Consider the following 16,989-nt stretch of genomic DNA (forward strand, 5'->3'; position numbering starts at 1 on the left):
AAGGATTTGAATTTTCTTCCCAAATTGCATCATTACCATTGCATGAAAGTTTTTAAAATAGAAAGAACTTTTGATTGTTCTTTAAATAAAAACAACCAAGTCACTCGGGTAAAATCATCAACAAAAGTAACAAAATATTGAACTTGAGAAATGTTAGAGACCTTTAAAGGTCCCCATACATCAGAGTGTATTAATGCAAACGGAGCAGCACTGGTAGTTGTAAGACGAGTAGAATATGTACTCCTAATATGCTTACTTAATTTGACATGTGTCACAATTGAAAGTAGACAAAGATTTATGGGATGTAACTAAAGAACGAAGTGATGAGATAGATGGATATCCAAGTCGGTTGTGCCAAAGTTAAGCTTCAGATGTAGTGGATGAAATAGCAACTGCTGGGGGAAGAGAAAAATAGTATAATCCCTCTTTTTCATGGCCGCCACCAATCACCTGTTTCATAATTAGATCCTGAAATGTACACGAAGATGGTGAGAAGGTGACAAACCAATTCAATTATTTGGTTAATTGACTAACGGAGAGCAAATTTAATAGAAATTGAGGAACAAACAACACATCTTGAAGATGAATAGACGTGGTAAGAGAGGAGGAACCCTTGCCAAGCACCTTGGTTTAGGAACCATTAGCAATAGTAACAAATTTATGATGAAGACATGGAAACAATGAATAAAGCATGTGTTTATTACCTGACAAGTGTTCGGAAGCCCCGAAAGTCAATGATCCAAGAGGAAGGGGTTAAAGAGGAAGAAAGCATACCTGAAGTAATGGTAGTGGCAGTAGTAGGTCCTGGTGGAGTAGAGGACTCCAATAAGGATTTCAACTTCTGAATTGCAGCATAGTTTTCCGCAGTAATAGTCACATTCCCAGAAGAATAATCAACCATTTTCTCCTTTTTTCTCAACATTAACTGAGGCAGGATTTGTTGTAGCTCAATCAGTCTTGCCATGGAGTTTCCAACATGAATCCACAAGGTTCTAACCACCACAATAAGTGCACAATCGAGGCGCAATGCGGGAATGAGTCGGACCCGTTCGACCACTACTATTGTGGCCTCCTCTTGTATTTCTGTGGCCTCCTAGGGATTGAAATGATGTACCCTGTTTACCAAAAAACATAGCTGATGGAGCATCAATTGGAGGAGGAGATGGATCAGGAATCCGTAACAATGTAGCACTGATATCATCAAATGAGGGAAGAGCAGAGGAACTAAGAAGTTAAGTCTTGCCACCTCTAGATAAGGGTTAATATTGGTATAGCCTTTAGCCACAAGTCGTGCTTTAAAGCGGGCCACCGTGTCATCTGGATTTTGTTTGACACTAAAGACTCATTTACAGCCTTCCGGCTTTTTACCAGTTGGTAACGAAGCAAGGCGCCATGTTTCTCATAAAGATCTGCCATTTCTTCATCCATAGTTGTTTTCCATCCAAGATTTTGAAGGGCCTCCTGATAAGAGTGAGGAATAGCAATGGAAGAAATGGAGGCAAGAAATTAACAGCAAGATAGGAATAACCGATGGGTAGATAAAAATTTAACAATGGGTTGAGAGGTAGAAGGTTGGGTATAAGCCCAAGGTTCTCTCCGAAAAGCAATGGGTCGGGTGTCAAATGAATGACCAAATATAGGAGGTGGGGAAAGAGAGCTTACCTCAAAAGATTATGGAGACTCCACGGGTATAGTTTCGGCCAGTGCATCAGAGGGTGTGTCAGGTACATCAAGATGACCATGAATTACAAAGTCATCAATGGACACAAAAGGTTGAGGAAACTCATGAACTACAAAAAAACTAGGTGGGGCACTGATAGACGGATAAAAGGGCTGGTCCTCAAAGAATGTGACATCACTAGAAATGAACAATTTCTAAAGAAGTGGATTATAACAGACATAGCCTTTTTGAGTATAAGAGTACCCCAAAAAAATACATTTAATTACCTTGGAATCCAATTTAGTAGTATGTGGGGAAGTGTTATGTACAAAATACGTATATCCAAAAACTCTCACAGGGAGAGAAAATAACTTATCGCCAAGAAAAATGTAAGAATATGGTTTCTTGTTACCCAGCACAGAAGAGGGTAATCTGTTAATAAGGTAACATGTAGTGAGGATGGCATGAGGCCAATAGAAGTGAGGCACATGCATATGATAAAGTAAGGCTTGGGCAACCTCAAGAAGGTGTCTATTTTTTCTTTCAGTAATACTATTTTGTTGTGGTGTATAGACACACAAGGTTTAGTGAATTATGCATTTTTTTTTTTTGACAAAAAGATTGAAAATTTATAAATAGATATTCCTTGGCACTATTATCACGAATAATCTTTAGGGCAATATTGAATTGACTAGACACCATGGCACAAAAGGACTTAAAAAGAGGTAATACTTTTGATCTCTGTTTTAAGAGGAACAACTACGTTGCTCAAGAGAAATCATCCACAAATATAACAAAGTACTTTTGATCGTGAAACATTAGAAACATTCATAGGGCCCCATATATCAGTGTGAACTAAAGAAAATCAGGCAACACTTTTGGTTTCATTGCGAGTAGAATAAGTAATCCGTTGGTGTTTACTCATTTGATAATCTTCTCAGTTGAGACTTGAAATAGACTGTAATGTAGGAATAATCTATTTGAGACACTAAAGAGATGGATGTCCTATTGTGCCACGAAACAGTTGTATGTTGAGCACTAGTGGTGGTTGTTAGTGCTGGTGATTCAAGCTAGAATAACCCTCCTCTTTCACGGCCTCCACCAATAACATGTTTTGTATTTAGATCCTGAAGGACACAAGAAGTAGGAGAAAAAGTGATGGAACAATTAAATTGTTTTGTAAGTTGACCAATGGATAAGAGGTTTAATGGAAACTCAAGTACAAACAAGACATCATTTAAATGAAGAGTAAGTGTAGCAAATGTGGACCACACTCCACGTACCTTAGAATTCAGCTATAAAAATAAACTTTTCAAGTAAACAAGGAGATATAGAATTCAGGAGGGTACTATTACCTGTCAAGTACTCAAAAGCCCCGGAATCAATGATCCAGGATGGAGAAATAACTGAAACCATACCTTGTATAGGAAAAGCAACAGTAGGAGAATTTTTGTTGGAGGTGGCCTCTCTGTTTATCAAACGTTTTATCATATGAAATAGTTCAAATTCTTTGACAGAAATAAGCTTCATTGTAATACAATCTAAAATATCTTAGGGTACCAATCAAGCCTCCATCAAAAAGCCGACTAATCGAGGCAAAAGACAAGGTGGAGAGAACTGAGTTGACTCATGAATCTGAGTTTACCAAGTTGACCAGGCCCGAGGCAAGCCTTGCTGAGTTATGCCGAGTCAGCAGATAACAGTCCCTCTCTGGTTTGCTGGTTCAAGTTGTGATGAGTCAGCAACTCAAGTTTCTCTATTCTCACCAACTCGAAGAATTATCAACATGCATAATCACTGCAAGTCCGAGCCTAGAAGAAATCGACAAGTAATAATTAGAGAGATATTCGACAGAGATACTCGGCAAGCAATCAGCAACAACAGAAGAAGGTCCGAACCTAGAAGAAATCAACAAGCAATAACAAAGAGATGTTCGACAGAGATACTCGACAAGCAATCGACAACAGTAAAAGAAGGTCCGAGCCAAGAAGAAATAATAGAGATATTCAGCAAAGACGATAGCAGAGCAAGAAAGACTTTCGATGCTGGAAATACCAAGTTGACAAAACCAGCCGGAAACTCTACATTGTTAATCAGAGAAACACCAAGAAAGGAATGAGTTTCGATTAACCCGAGAAGATCTCGTAAATAGCAGCGAGTAATTGTTCCAATATAAGTTACTGAGTTTGACACGATGATAGCAGCAGCAGCAAAATACAAAAAATCCACGTGATAAGATAAGATACACGAAGATCTCTCTTAACTGGCAATTTTTTTATTTTATTTTTTTTCTGGGACAGATCTGTTTAAGAGGATAGGACAAGCAACCAACTCGAAAAAAAAATTCAGAGACAAGTGGCCAGCGTGAGTCGAGGAAGGTGATTCAAATCAATGACCAGACAGCAGGATCACCAGCAGAGGAAACAAGCTGATAAAAAAAACGGCAATCATGCTTTCGTTTTCATCATTTCGGCGTCCTTTCACTTCGGCCATGTCAAGTTCAAAGTCATATTGACAAGCGTCAGACAGTGTCGAGGTGAACTTCATTTGATTGCAGCATTAAATGCCGAGAAAAAAATTGAAGGCCGGGGCGGAGAACAGATGTTCACTTGGACGTAGATAACGATTCTTCTGTTTTTGACACCTTGTAGCTAGTGGTCTGGCTGTTGATTCTTTGAGCAACATTAACCTTTGAATCCCATTCTCGCGGGACTGTGTTGCTGCACTTGATTTTAATCACGTCTTGATGAAAATAGCATTAAGTATCATCAACCTTTAGACCCCAGTACGCAGATCCGAAACTGACCTTCTCTTCCTTAAGATCAGTAATCTTTACAAATTCAAGATCAACGTCCACCTTACCAGTAGTCTAGTGCAGTATGATGCAAGATTATGCCAGAAAACAACAAGATAAGCATACTAATGCACATTAGCATGCAATCAAATGTATGAACAAGCAACGGTTTAACAGCAATGAGCAGTTATAAACTGAAGAGAAGCATGGAGTATCGATTGCTTCATATTCAAAAACAAGAAGAAACAAACTTATCTTTGATATGTAGTTCCTTCTTGCTGAATGAATTATGATCTGAGTAAAACATCTGGAATCCTGAAATCACTACTCTAATACCATATTGATTTTATGATTCCGTAACATTGAGATCAACAACTGAGAGTATAAGAGAGACGAATTGAGGAGAAGACAATAAGTGGTGACAAGAGGTGAATGAAGAGAGAGACGAGAACTAATAAGAGAGTAAGATAGAGGGAGAGAGAGAGAGAGATACATGAAGAAGAGAGGTGAGAAGTATGGTTGTGGTGGATGCCTCAACCTTACCCCTTAATCTTTATTTATAGATGAAAAAGATAGATAAATTACAAACATACTCTTCACCCTAAAATTATTACAATAATGTCACTCAAACTTGTTTGTCTTTTAACATTTCGCTTCATAAAACCTATATATGTACACAATTAGTACAAATAATAATAGAAAAGCCAAAGTGGAAGCTAAAAAAATTCAATTTTTATCCTCCAGTTAGATTGATATTTTCTTGGAAATTGATGATTGTTATGGCAGTAGTGGGGTCACATCCAATTGCTTACTGGTCATGCTTAGAGGTTTATTGTGCTCCCATTTCAATATTGAGCTTGTAAGTAATAAAAGCCTCAATTTATAGTTAACATGTGATTTACACATTACAAACAGAAGGATTGAGCAAATTTAATATAAAAAGGTGTTACGATGAAAGATAATATCTACAAGAAATTTGATTCACGTTTTCCTGCATACCCTGTGCACTTAGAGTGAGAGGCAAAGTTTGCCATCCAAGAAAGCAAAGAACCTTTAATTTTCCTACTTAGTGTTGTTGGAAAGAATAAAAAAAACTCATATCACCCTAAAAAAGATAAAATCACCACTGGCATAACCGAAAATTGTTCAATACCATTATGTTGGTCACCATCTTCATCCACAAGAAAAATTACACACAGTAACTCCAGAAATGAAGAAGAAACGGGTCAACCTGAAGAGTTCAATTTCACTAACTTCAAATAATATGCTCCTTATGTGCATTGGATTCTTGTAACTTCTTCCTAAAATGCAACATACCATAACCATCTTTGGACATACATAGTAGTAAGAACAGTTTTCAACTTCTCAATGCTCCAACTCAAAAGATTGAGAGAATTTATGCAAAAAAGTTAGTGCTCTCCTACAAAGTACTTTTAAGCACTTGATAAAGTGTCTTGGATGAGGAGAGCTGGAGAGTATGAGATGCTAAACTGAACCAAACTTTTGCATTGATTAAGAGTGGTATTTATATACACTTTACAACAGAAAGATAAATACAACAAATAGTTTAACTCTAAACCAAAGGGAAGATAATCTTTTATTGTTATCTATTATTTAGATAATCCTTTATCATGCTCCGTCAAGATAGGCCACAGTTAGAGAAGCCAATCTTATCTCTTAGCAACTAAAATTGTGAACATAGCAATGGATTTGTAAGAAGATCAGCAAGTCAGTCAACATAAGCAATATGAGCAACACGAAGTAGACTAGATTGAACCTAATCATGTATGAAGTGATAGTCAACTGCTACATGTTTCAATCTGAAGAGAAACACGGGATTAGAGCTTAATTGAGTAGCACCAATATTATCACAAAAGACTACAGAAGAAAGACTGCAAAGTCACACCAAGTTCAATAAGTAGAGAGCACACCCACCAAAGTTCAGCAGCGGTAGCAGCAACTGATCGATACTCAGCCTCAGTAAAAGAATGAGCAATAGTGTGTTGCTTCTTTGAACTCCAGGAAATGATATTATGCCAAAGATAGATAAGGTAGGCACCAGTGGAAGAGTAATCATCTTTATTGCCTATCCAATCGGAATCTGAGAACCCATGTAGAGATAAAGGAGACTTACGATGTAGACGAAGTCATTTATCCAATGTGCCATATAAATACCTTAAAATTTGTCAATCAGTTGATACATAAACTAAGACATCTTATTGACAACAAAGGAAATATCAGGCTGAGTGAGAGAGAGATATTGTAGGCTGCCAATTACTTCACGAAACTGAGATGGATCCAAGAGAGCATGAGTTCATTGTGAATGATGAAGAGTTCGTCGGCAATGGAGGGGAGAATAGGTTTCGCATCTTCCATATGAGTCCTTTTGAGCAGGTTTTTTATGTATCTACGTTGAGAGAGTAATATATCATTGCAATACAGAGCAACCTCAACTCCAAGGAAGTAAGAAAGAGAGCCAAGATCTTTCAGAGAGAAACGATGAGCGAGGCAATCAACAAATTGAGAAATATGAACATCACTATTACCAGTAATAATAATATCATCTACATACACCAGTGGAAATAGAACATGCTTACTTGTATTAAGAGTAAATAAGGAAGTATCGAAGTGAGAATTCTTGAAACCTGAATCCACAAGAAATTGACATAGTTCATGATACCAAACCCTTGGAGCCTATTTGAGACCATAGATAGTTTTATGAAGTTTACATACATAGGTTGGATGTTCTGAATCAACAGAACTTGGAGGTTGTGCCATATAAATATTTTTTGAAAGTCGGCCTTGAAGAAAGGCATTGTTGATATCAAGTTGTCGAAGGGACCAACCATTGCTAATTGCAATACTAAGTACAAGTCTTAGGGTGGTGGGCTTAACAACCGAGCTAAAAGTCTCATGGTAATCCACACATAATCGTCGATGAAATCCTTTGCCCACAAAACAAGCTTTGAATATGTCAATGGACCCATCAGAGTGCCTTTTGATTCGAAAAATCCACTTACAACCAAGAAGATTAGTGATATCATTAGGAGGAACTAGTTCCCATGTCCCTTTACGAGCAATAGCTCGATGCCACTTATGATCTTTGAGGGCTTGAGTCATAGAAGTAGGTTCAAGGTTGGTTTGGGATGGTAGGTAGGTATGAAGGTTGAGTTTTTTCAATTGGTTTACGGATATAGTTTTTTGCTCGAGTGGCCATACAATGTTGGGTGTGTTGTTGGATGTAGATTGTGTTTCGATGGATGGATGGGTAGCATTTGGCGATGGTTGAATGGGTCGTGGTTGCTACTCCATTTTTTTTTAACGTGTTGGTGTCTCAAAGGTTTGTGAATTATCATCAGACGGAGGCATGTCTTGAGGGTGCCCTTGAGGTGGAGTGGTATAAGTCGGTTGTGGTGACGAAGTTGATGAAATAGTTAGCACAGGGAGAATCCAAGTATCTATGGTGGTGGAGGTGGGACGTATTAGGTGATTATTGAGGGATGTGTACGGGAAGACTAACTCTACAAACTTGACATAACAAAAAATAGATGTTTTTGAAGTAGATGGGTCAAAACACAAGTAGGCACTTTGAGATAAAGAGTAACCAAGAAATGCACGTGGTTTAGACCTTTGATCAAGTTTGTGAGATGTATCTGGACGAAGCAAAGGACAACATAAGCAACCAAAAATCTTTAGTTTATAATAATTTAACATTTGGTGAAAATTTAACTCATAAGGAAATGATAGATGGAGCATAAGAGTTGGCAACTTTTTTATTAAAAAGACAACAGTGGCAAAGTCGTAGGACAAAATGGTAATTAGAAGGAAGACATAAGAAAGTATGGTGAGACCAGTTTCAACAATATGACAGTGTTGTCTTTCTAAGCAATCATTGTGTTCAAGTGTATGGGGTGGAGTGGTTAAGTGAGAGATGCCATTTAAAAAAGGTAATCTTTGAGGCCCATATATTCTCCCCCATTGTCTAAATAGAGTGTGATAATTTTTCTTTTGAAGTAATTTTCCACAAAGGCTTTGTAACGGGGAAAAACTTCCTGAGCTTTAGATTTTTGTTTGAGTGAGTAAAACCATATGTATTTGGTATAGTGATAAACGAAAATAACATAGTATTTGAAACCATCTTATGACAAAACCAGAGAAGTCCATAAATTAGAAAAAATTATTTCAAGTGCTTGTGTAGAGATAAGAGATGAAGTTGAAAAAGGCATCTTATTGCAAAGACATGCATGACAACAAAACTCTTTTGGTATAGGAGTAGAAATTTTTTAATGATAACTAGAAATAATGTGTGTCAAAATAGGAAGAGCGGGATAACCTAATCAATGATGCCAATTGGATGATATGGGTTTTACTTGAGAGAAGGCAAGAATTGGAGAAGACATAAATTGACAAGTCAGTCACTCATACACTCCATCTCTAGTGTTGCCCATCATACGGATTGCCCATGTGCGAAGATCCTTTATATGAAAGGAAGATGAGAAAAATTCAACGGAAGTATTATTAATAGTGAAAAATTGAGATATAGGAATTAAGTTATTTTGCATGGTTGGTACACAAAGGACATCATTCAAAGTAAATGTAGTATTGAGAGTTGAAAGCGATATAAAACCAGTGTGGGTTATGGAAAAACTAGTGTCATTACCAATCATAACAACATCAGAACCAGTATAAGGTGTCTGGGGTGATGTTAACAGCATAATGAATTCATGGCAACCATGGTCTTGCCGAAGTATGAGAAAGTGAAATTTTTGTGTTTGTTGAAATGGATTGATACGAGTTGAAATGATGGACATCACTTAGCCGAGTGCCCTAGGATGCGACAAATCTGACAAAACCCCAGATATGGACGACATTGAGGCTGGCTAGTGTAAGATGAAGCACCCGATTTGGTAGCCAAGGTTGGTCGGCCAAGGTTGGCCAACGACTAGTGCCAACTCGCATGACCAGACATAGTGATTGATCTGGTCGAGTCGACGTACATAAGATAGGGAGTGAGCAGGCAGTTTTTGATTGTGAGGTATTTTTTTCCCTTCACATGTGTGAGAGTCACACGTGTGGTGCACACAAGCAGAACGCACTTCGTCTTCAACCTTGTGCGTGTCGTCTTCTTCCTCCCGTTGATAGGGTCGGGAGTGGGGGCACATTTGGATGGGTATTGCGGGATGTCGAAAGTCCATTCTGGTGGCTCAATTGGGGTCATTGAAGGCTCTGTCGGGGCTCAACTGGTGCGCTAAAGAACCCCGTGTTGCAAAGAAGGTTGTTGCGGGACGTTGGACCTCCATTCTGGTGGCACAACTGGGGTCCTCGAAAGTGCACGAAAGCTCAGCCGGAGCTCAACTGGTACGTTGAAGAACTGTGTGTTACAGAGAGAGCGTTACAAGTTGAGAAACAGAGGAAACGAAATTAACAAAAAAAAAAATTGGAATACGACAATACAGAGGATTGATCTATCAGCTTTGATACCATATGAGATGCTTAACTGAACCACACAATTGCATTGACTAAGAGTGGTATTTATATATACTATACAATAGAAGGATAAATACAACAGAGAATTTATTTCTAAACCGAATGGAAGATAATGCCTTATCATTATCTACTCTTTAGATAATGACCTCATCAGAGAGAACACTGTTGTGTGTCATCACCTCTCCTTTTGTACTCTATATATGAAGCCTCCTCTTGAATGTTATCAAGCACCATTCTAGATTGGATTTCATAATCGTTTCGGTTCTTTAACAGTTTCCCTAACTGTATATAACTGCCTTTTAACTATGCCACAATCTTCTATACTGTTACAATCTTCAATCATCAGACTTTCAAATTTTTGTATCAAAGAGAAGTGCATGTCTACATGTGTCAGTAACTATGGGTGTCTATGAGTATGTGCACATGCTTACACGTGCAATGGAACTACACATGCACAAGCCTGCACTGCACAGGTGCAGAGCCTGGTATTTCCTACCTGATTGGATCCTAAGATGGTGAAGATTTGTGAAACTGTTATTCTTTACTATTGTCAATTCATACTTTATGTTCTCAGCTGACATAAATATTATAAAAAAGGCATAATTGTAAAAACTAAAAATTACTCTCAATGTCGTCATGAGAGCATATTCCAGTCTTAACGCACTGAAACAAATCAGATCCTAGCAGACTTGATTTCCTGGAGCTTAAAACATAGAAATTAGACAATCAACTATAGAATTATCATCTTCAGCAACAAAGAGGCACAAATAACAATTTCCTTTGAGGTGATGTTACTTGCTTTGATAAGTCTTTGGATGCTGGAATACCATCGTTTCTCTTTCTTTTTTGTTTCTTAGTGACTTTTTTTTTTCTTGCAATAGCTACTGCTAGTCACAAAACACTATCTGAAAATTAAAATTCTTCTTTCGGAACTTGAAAACCAGGAATTTTTTAGAGTTAAATGTTGGGTTACCCACATTCCATCTCTGTCTATCAACTATGTTTTTGCAATTTGGCAGTGTTAGTAACCTATATGGATGAGCACAAAAGTAGTGAAAACAAAAAACGGATTTTTCTTTCATTTTGTTATAGTAAAAGAGATATTTGAAGTCATAAATGGATATTCTCTCTTTCTCTTCTTTCTTTCTCAACCCTTCTCAGCTCTCATCTTTGATGCTTATACTTAAATCTCTTATAAATATGAGATTCTAGGATGTTAACACATATAAAAGAGCTTGGCTTCATTTGGAAGAATGAGTTAAGTGGATGAAAAGAAAATTCTGGACCCTTGCATTAGGTCACTCAAATGTGTTTTTTCATGAAGTTCAAGGTATTTGGCATAGAAGATATGGATCTTTTCACCTATTTTGTCCCAATCAGATAGAACATTCATTTATTGGGAGGGACAAATTTCATTATAAAAAAAAAAAAAATTGTGCAATAAGAATTTTCTGATATGGTACAGATGAACTAATCCTGTTTCATGAAGCCAAAATCTGCCATTTTCCATTTGTCTCTGCTCCTTATTTCTTATTATAATTGAGTAATCGAGCTTACTGTGAGACACAATGAAGGATACGGTGGCTTACTTCTTCCAGCTCATAGGATATATACAGGAGATCTGTAATCTTCTTTTCAACAAAAACCAAATGCTTGCACTAGCTTGCAACTGTTTTGATGAGATAGACCTAAAACCTTAGATGAAGGCCTAATTATGTTCTTGGTGATGCAATTACCATATGCCCTTTTAGCTTTTTATTCACAATTTGCCATCTTCATTATAAAGAAGCAATACAACTTAAATTTCTGCTTACCTTTAAATTACAATCTTCACAGTAATGTCATCACAGACAAATGCTCAAGTCAAAAGAGATCTGAAAGCTTCGGAAACTTCTGGAATAGAAAAGTAAGTCCTCTAATTATAACCTGCATATTCATATGGAGAAATACTTCAAAAAAATACAAAGTAAATGAACCAAGGAGAAGGATCCTGTTAGGATAAGACTATAGAAGGGGCAGACATATTTGAGCAACGCTGTGTAAAATCAGAAGAAAATAATCCAAAATATCAGAATAGGAGTTCATTTGTTTCATTTAACATTAAACAAACACACATTTATTCTACATTTACAAAGGGGAAAAAGTGCAAAGCACCAAGAATTCAAAGACAGGCTAAGCAGTGAAACTCTCGTTTTTGTGTTCCATAAGTAGTAGTATTAAAAATGTAATGCTTCAGATGTATTAGAAGATTTACCTAAAGAAACACCGAAACACTTAAACATTAAAAAGTAGATCAGCAAGTATTGAGTTTGAAAGAAACTTCACCAACATGGAAACTATTACACCTATTTCATTTAAGGATAGGATGGAGACTATGATTACCACTAGACATCCTCCTCCTAGAGATAAAATGGGTGAGATATTGCTTAGTTGTTCATTCATACACCATGATAAACAAACTTACCAGAGCCATCTCTCCCGGCTTTAGAGCAGGCTCCACACAGTCTCGACCATATCTGTGTTCTCTATATTGGTTAGTCCTTTTCCACAAACACCACATTTCATGAAAAATTAGTAAACAAAGCAATCCTCAATTTTTTCCTGGACCAAGAAACTTACATTATCTGTCTCTTCCCATTAATCAACTCCAAGCGATAAAAGCTGCATCCCTTGCTAAATGGGAAGGGCTTCCCTTTCCACTCTGCCACAGTACTCATTTATTTATTAAAAATGGTTTAAATTAGATACTCCGTAAAAAATTCACTTAAAATTTTCTTGAAGTTCACTTAAAAAATTATTTTGCCTGTGACATATGAAACTTGTTATGACAAAGAAACTAACAAAAGTTCACGATTATAAATATTTCAGAGAAGTAGAGACACTAATCCATTGCATACCTAAGTGCCAAATAACCCCAACAACTTCTGAATCTCCTTCTGATATGTCATCAATGACAAACTGAAGATCTATGCTGATATAGTCAATGAATTTCTTGAAGAATTCAAGTATCGCCTGCATTGCTTGAAATATAAAAATAGTATTAGATCGGCCATCTATTTAACTTACATCAAGAGCTATTTGGACAGGTAGGTGAACAAGCAATATAGATAACCATTGAAAGTGAAAAGTAATTATGATCCCTCCATGATCTGTTTCCTTCTTGGATAGCTCATTTTTGTGTTGATAGACATTTTTATATTATATAGAAGCAGCAGTTGCCTCCATATCATAGGGAAGCGATAAAAGACGAGGGTTTGGGGCTCCCTAAAAAGGAACAGTGAAGCAAGAGCCTAGTGATATTGCCACAGACCGTTATCATACAGCATTTCCTTATGAACTCTTATATGATGTCATTCACCTTTTGACTCAAACAAAAAGTTGTAGTCTTATGTCATAGCACATAAAACAAATGTTATAAAACGCAACCCAGCCACTGACCCCTAAAGTGACTGGGTCCAGCCTAACCAGTTCAACCATACTGTCACGATCACATTATATATATGCATATATATATATATATATATACACACACACACATACATATGTATACAAGAAAAAGAGAGGGAGATTTTGAGCTCTAGCCCCAGCAATCCCACCATTCAATAACAGGGCATAGAGCAACCATAGATTATGAGAATCATGCGGGTCAGGTAGCGAACCAGAGCATATTTACCTTCTTCCTATGTCTTCCTGATTCTCCACTCAAATCCATTGTTTTCTGCCCAGTTGGCTTATGGTGATTCAGGGAAGACAGAATCAATACTGATGTTTGCTTGTGCACCATTTTTTTCTCTCTTTTTTTAATGATCCTATAACTGATTGGATTATGTTGATCATCTGCTCATCAGGGTCAGCAATTTCTTCCATGTCTAGAAATCTAAAATCCATTTCATCCTCAGAAAATCCATTTCTTTCTATCTAAAACTATTTCTTCCTTTATTAAAGGATTAGAAGGTCTTAAAAATCTGAAAGTTATTACGTGCAGAGAACGCAGAAGTTCTATGAAGAATGTTTCTCTTTGACAATCATTTCCTTGTCCTTCAATGGGTTTGCTTTTCAGATTACCTCCTCCTCAGTTAAAATCTGAAGTCCTTCAGCTGGATTAAAATGAACCTTCTGATTTCCTATTCATCAGTTAAAATGTGAAGTCCTTCAACTAGATCAAAATGAAATTATAAATGATTACACAAAATATCTTTACTTATTATTGGAATCAAAATATCTTCACTTATTGTTGGAATCATCTTTAAAAACGTCATCAAAATTCCTTAAAATCATTTTGTACGTTTTATGAGTCAAATCAGCCCACTTAAATCCGACTAGGATGGGCTTCTGGTCGGGCCTTTGGACTCAGGTAAGTCATCTGATTCAGGAACCCAAGTCAGTTCCCATTGTCGAGTCATAACACCGTGATTCTAACTCTCCCTTGGGTTTTAATTCTAACTGAAAAAAAAAGTCATTTGGAATAGACTTCTGCATAATTATGAAGTTGGGTCAAAAGCAAGTGTTTCCTACTGAACATTTGTAAGAACATTCCAAGGATTGTGCAGTTGGAATCTTTCGGTGATAGCATTTTACCAAAAAAAAGTTAATCCAAAAGATTAGGTGTCACTTGCCTTGCGGCCGGTGAAGGGCTGTGCAAAGATAAGATCCTCGTAAACGCATTTCTCAGCGATGAGATCTTCAACCGATACCAAATCGTGAGAATTAATACCACCGTAGAATCCCCTCACGACATCTGACGCCGAGGATGAAAGGATGGAAGCAGATGAAGAAGACAAGGAGGAGGATAGCCGATTGCTGGAAATCTCAGCTTGCGGGGTTTTCAGTTTTTCTGCGAATATAGGAATCCTTGACGGAAAAGCACTGACAATTGGTCGAGGAGAGAATTTGTACGAAGAAATCACAGAAGCCCCTTGCATGGCGTCTGCTTCAAGCATGGACAGCTTCTAGAAATTTAAATGTTAGCTTCTATCCACATTCCCCCGTTCTCATCTCACCGAGAACTCTGGAATTCCAGCACGAAACTTTGAGGACGAAAATTAAAATATCTTCCGGACTCTGAAGGAGGGATATCCAAAATTAAAAATATTATCTAGAATTCGAAATTACAAAATTTACATGGAGTCAACACGTCTGCGGACACGGGATTCCGACTAGCCCCAGGGAAATTAAGGTCCAGTCATCCGAGTTTGGCCAGTTTTTCTACTTTCATAAGCTGGACTCAGGTGAGTTATGAAAAGATGATAATGACCATATAGATATTTGAAATATATCTAACTCAAGGTGAGTTTGTTTGGTTATACCCTTCGAATGGACTAATGTCCAGCTTCTTTTTAGTGTTTAACAAAGGGTATTTTTATGCCTTACTTTTGGGAACATATTCTTGTTATATTTTTTATGATATTTTGGCTATAACAAAACCATTTAAGATCACCTTATTCACCTCAAATCTACTTGAGTCTTACCATCTATTTTGCTTGTGTGAGCTTTCCAAGTGCACTTTTACTACCACCTAAGTGCACTATTTACACCTTGTGGTGACCAATAAGGGAGCATTTGCTAAGGATGACTAGATTCAACTTATGAAAGATTAGTCTCCACCCACTAAGATCTTGGGTTCTTGGGCCAAATTGTAGAAAAATATGCATTGTTGAGCCCCAAGTATTGTTGATTTGGAGTTTCACAGGTTAGAGATTGAGGAGGCCATTTACCCACTATTTGCAAAAGTGTTCTACACCAACTTAAAGATAGAGGAACTCTCTCCTAACAACTTGAAAATTACTTCTTATGTAAAGAAGACCAACATCTCCTTCCATTCAGATGACCTCCTTCAAAACATCCAAGATGCAATTCAACTTGCCTTTAAACAAGCAATAGGAAGTTCATACATGGTAAAGATTAAGGACCTTAGTATAGAGCAGCGAGTCATAATGGAAATTGTCACCCATGTCATCAATCCAAGAAAAGGGACATTTTGTAGATTGAACAAGGGTAACATCTTTTGGATGTGGGCCATTACTCGAAGGTTCATCCGAACTTCTGTTATTTCATGGCTAGTCGGATGATGGACATAGCCTCAAGCTCCAGAGCCAATGGGTTACCATTCGCTCAACAAATCACGCCATCCTTTGACACTCCCGAGTAGACCTCACCGATAAGGAGAGTGTGAACATGACAAGGAAAATGACAATGAGTTTAAAAAGACACTATTGGAAAAGAGGCACCGCAACAAGTTGGCTCAAGAATGAGATGAGCCCAGAATCGCATCAAGCTGAACAATATGAATTTGTCAAGAGGAAGCGGACCAATGGCACATCCTCCTCCTCAGATAGGTTCCAACAACTCGAAGAGGCTATAGATAACTTGAAGGGGACCCAAGCTGCCATACTAGCGACTCAAGAGGAGCTCAAATTGGGTCAAAACGAGCTTAGAGAGAACTAGCTGAGAATCAAATCTATGCTAGAAATCTTCCTCGACTGCTCTGCTCTACTGCCACCACCTCAATAGGATGCCACACCTATTTCTTGACCAAGCCCCGACTACCTTTTATTGTATCAACATTGGCATTTTTTTTCTATCTACATCTTTTGTAAACACACACAATATATGAAAGGCCATTGAACCACTTTTTGTCTCAAATTCAAATTTTGAAATTTCTTTTTGAGTATGAAAAGGAGGGGGAGAAAACAAAAAGGCAATAAAGCACTAAAATTAAAAACTAAAACTTGAAATTTGATGTGGATAGATTAAGGGGTAGCTATTTTCCTAAAATTGAAAAATCCACTTAGCTCTGATTCTTAAGGAAGTTTTATTTTTAATTTTTTCAAAATTAATTTTTGTCATCGTAAAAAAGGGAAATATTTTTTACCGAGTGTTGACTCCCTTCTTGATTTTGATGATAAAAAAACTTAATTGATCTAATTCAAGCATTTCATATGCATTTCCTTCAAAAGACACAAAAGTCAAAGGTATAAGCAATGACCCAATACAAACTTCTCAAAGACCTCGACCTTCACAACAATGTCATAGTGTTCTTGAAGAAACA

At 37.3% G+C, this 16,989-nt stretch overlaps 1 protein-coding gene across 5 annotated transcripts; it reads right to left on the bottom strand.

Annotated features, from left to right (window-relative positions):
• Nucleotides 1-446: 446 nt before the first annotated feature.
• Nucleotides 447-14,988, bottom strand: LOC137946361 (uncharacterized). 5 transcript variants are annotated; one of them, XM_068792631.1, is made up of 6 exons: nucleotides 14,558-14,988; nucleotides 12,839-12,953; nucleotides 12,561-12,642; nucleotides 12,406-12,457; nucleotides 11,756-11,867; nucleotides 447-468 (listed from the first exon to the last, which is right to left on the bottom strand). In XM_068792631.1, exons 1-5 carry the CDS (start codon nucleotides 14,879-14,881, stop codon nucleotides 11,805-11,807), a joined length of 636 nt encoding a protein of 211 aa, XP_068648732.1. In that variant the 5' UTR covers nucleotides 14,882-14,988; the 3' UTR covers nucleotides 447-468; nucleotides 11,756-11,804. The 5 variants fall into 5 exon arrangements, with proteins under 5 accessions (XP_068648732.1, XP_068648729.1, XP_068648731.1 ...); XM_068792628.1 differs by lacking the exon at nucleotides 447-468 and adding an exon at nucleotides 3,092-3,471; XM_068792630.1 differs by lacking the exon at nucleotides 447-468 and adding an exon at nucleotides 6,632-6,861.
• Nucleotides 14,989-16,989: the final 2,001 nt, after the last annotated feature.

This window comes from Aristolochia californica, unplaced genomic scaffold (assembly GCF_029961685.1).
Source record: "Aristolochia californica isolate CCGP_79_NKW_82.1479 unplaced genomic scaffold, dmAriCali1.0.hap1 SCAF_12, whole genome shotgun sequence".
Classification (NCBI taxonomy): domain Eukaryota; kingdom Viridiplantae; phylum Streptophyta; class Magnoliopsida; order Piperales; family Aristolochiaceae; genus Aristolochia; species Aristolochia californica.

Excerpts from the sequence above, each read along its gene's own strand:
- LOC137946361 (XM_068792631.1), bottom strand. The coding sequence starts at position 14,881 with ATGCTTGAAGCAGACGCCATGCAAGGGGCTTCTGTGATTTCTTCGTAC. Across the intron at positions 12,643-12,838 it reads TGGGGTTATTTGGCACTTAG|AGTGGAAAGGGAAGCCCTTC; the intron begins GTATGCAATGGA and ends GTACTGTGGCAG. Across the intron at positions 12,458-12,560 it reads AATGGGAAGAGACAGATAAT|ATATGGTCGAGACTGTGTGG; the intron begins GTAAGTTTCTTG and ends TAGAGAACACAG.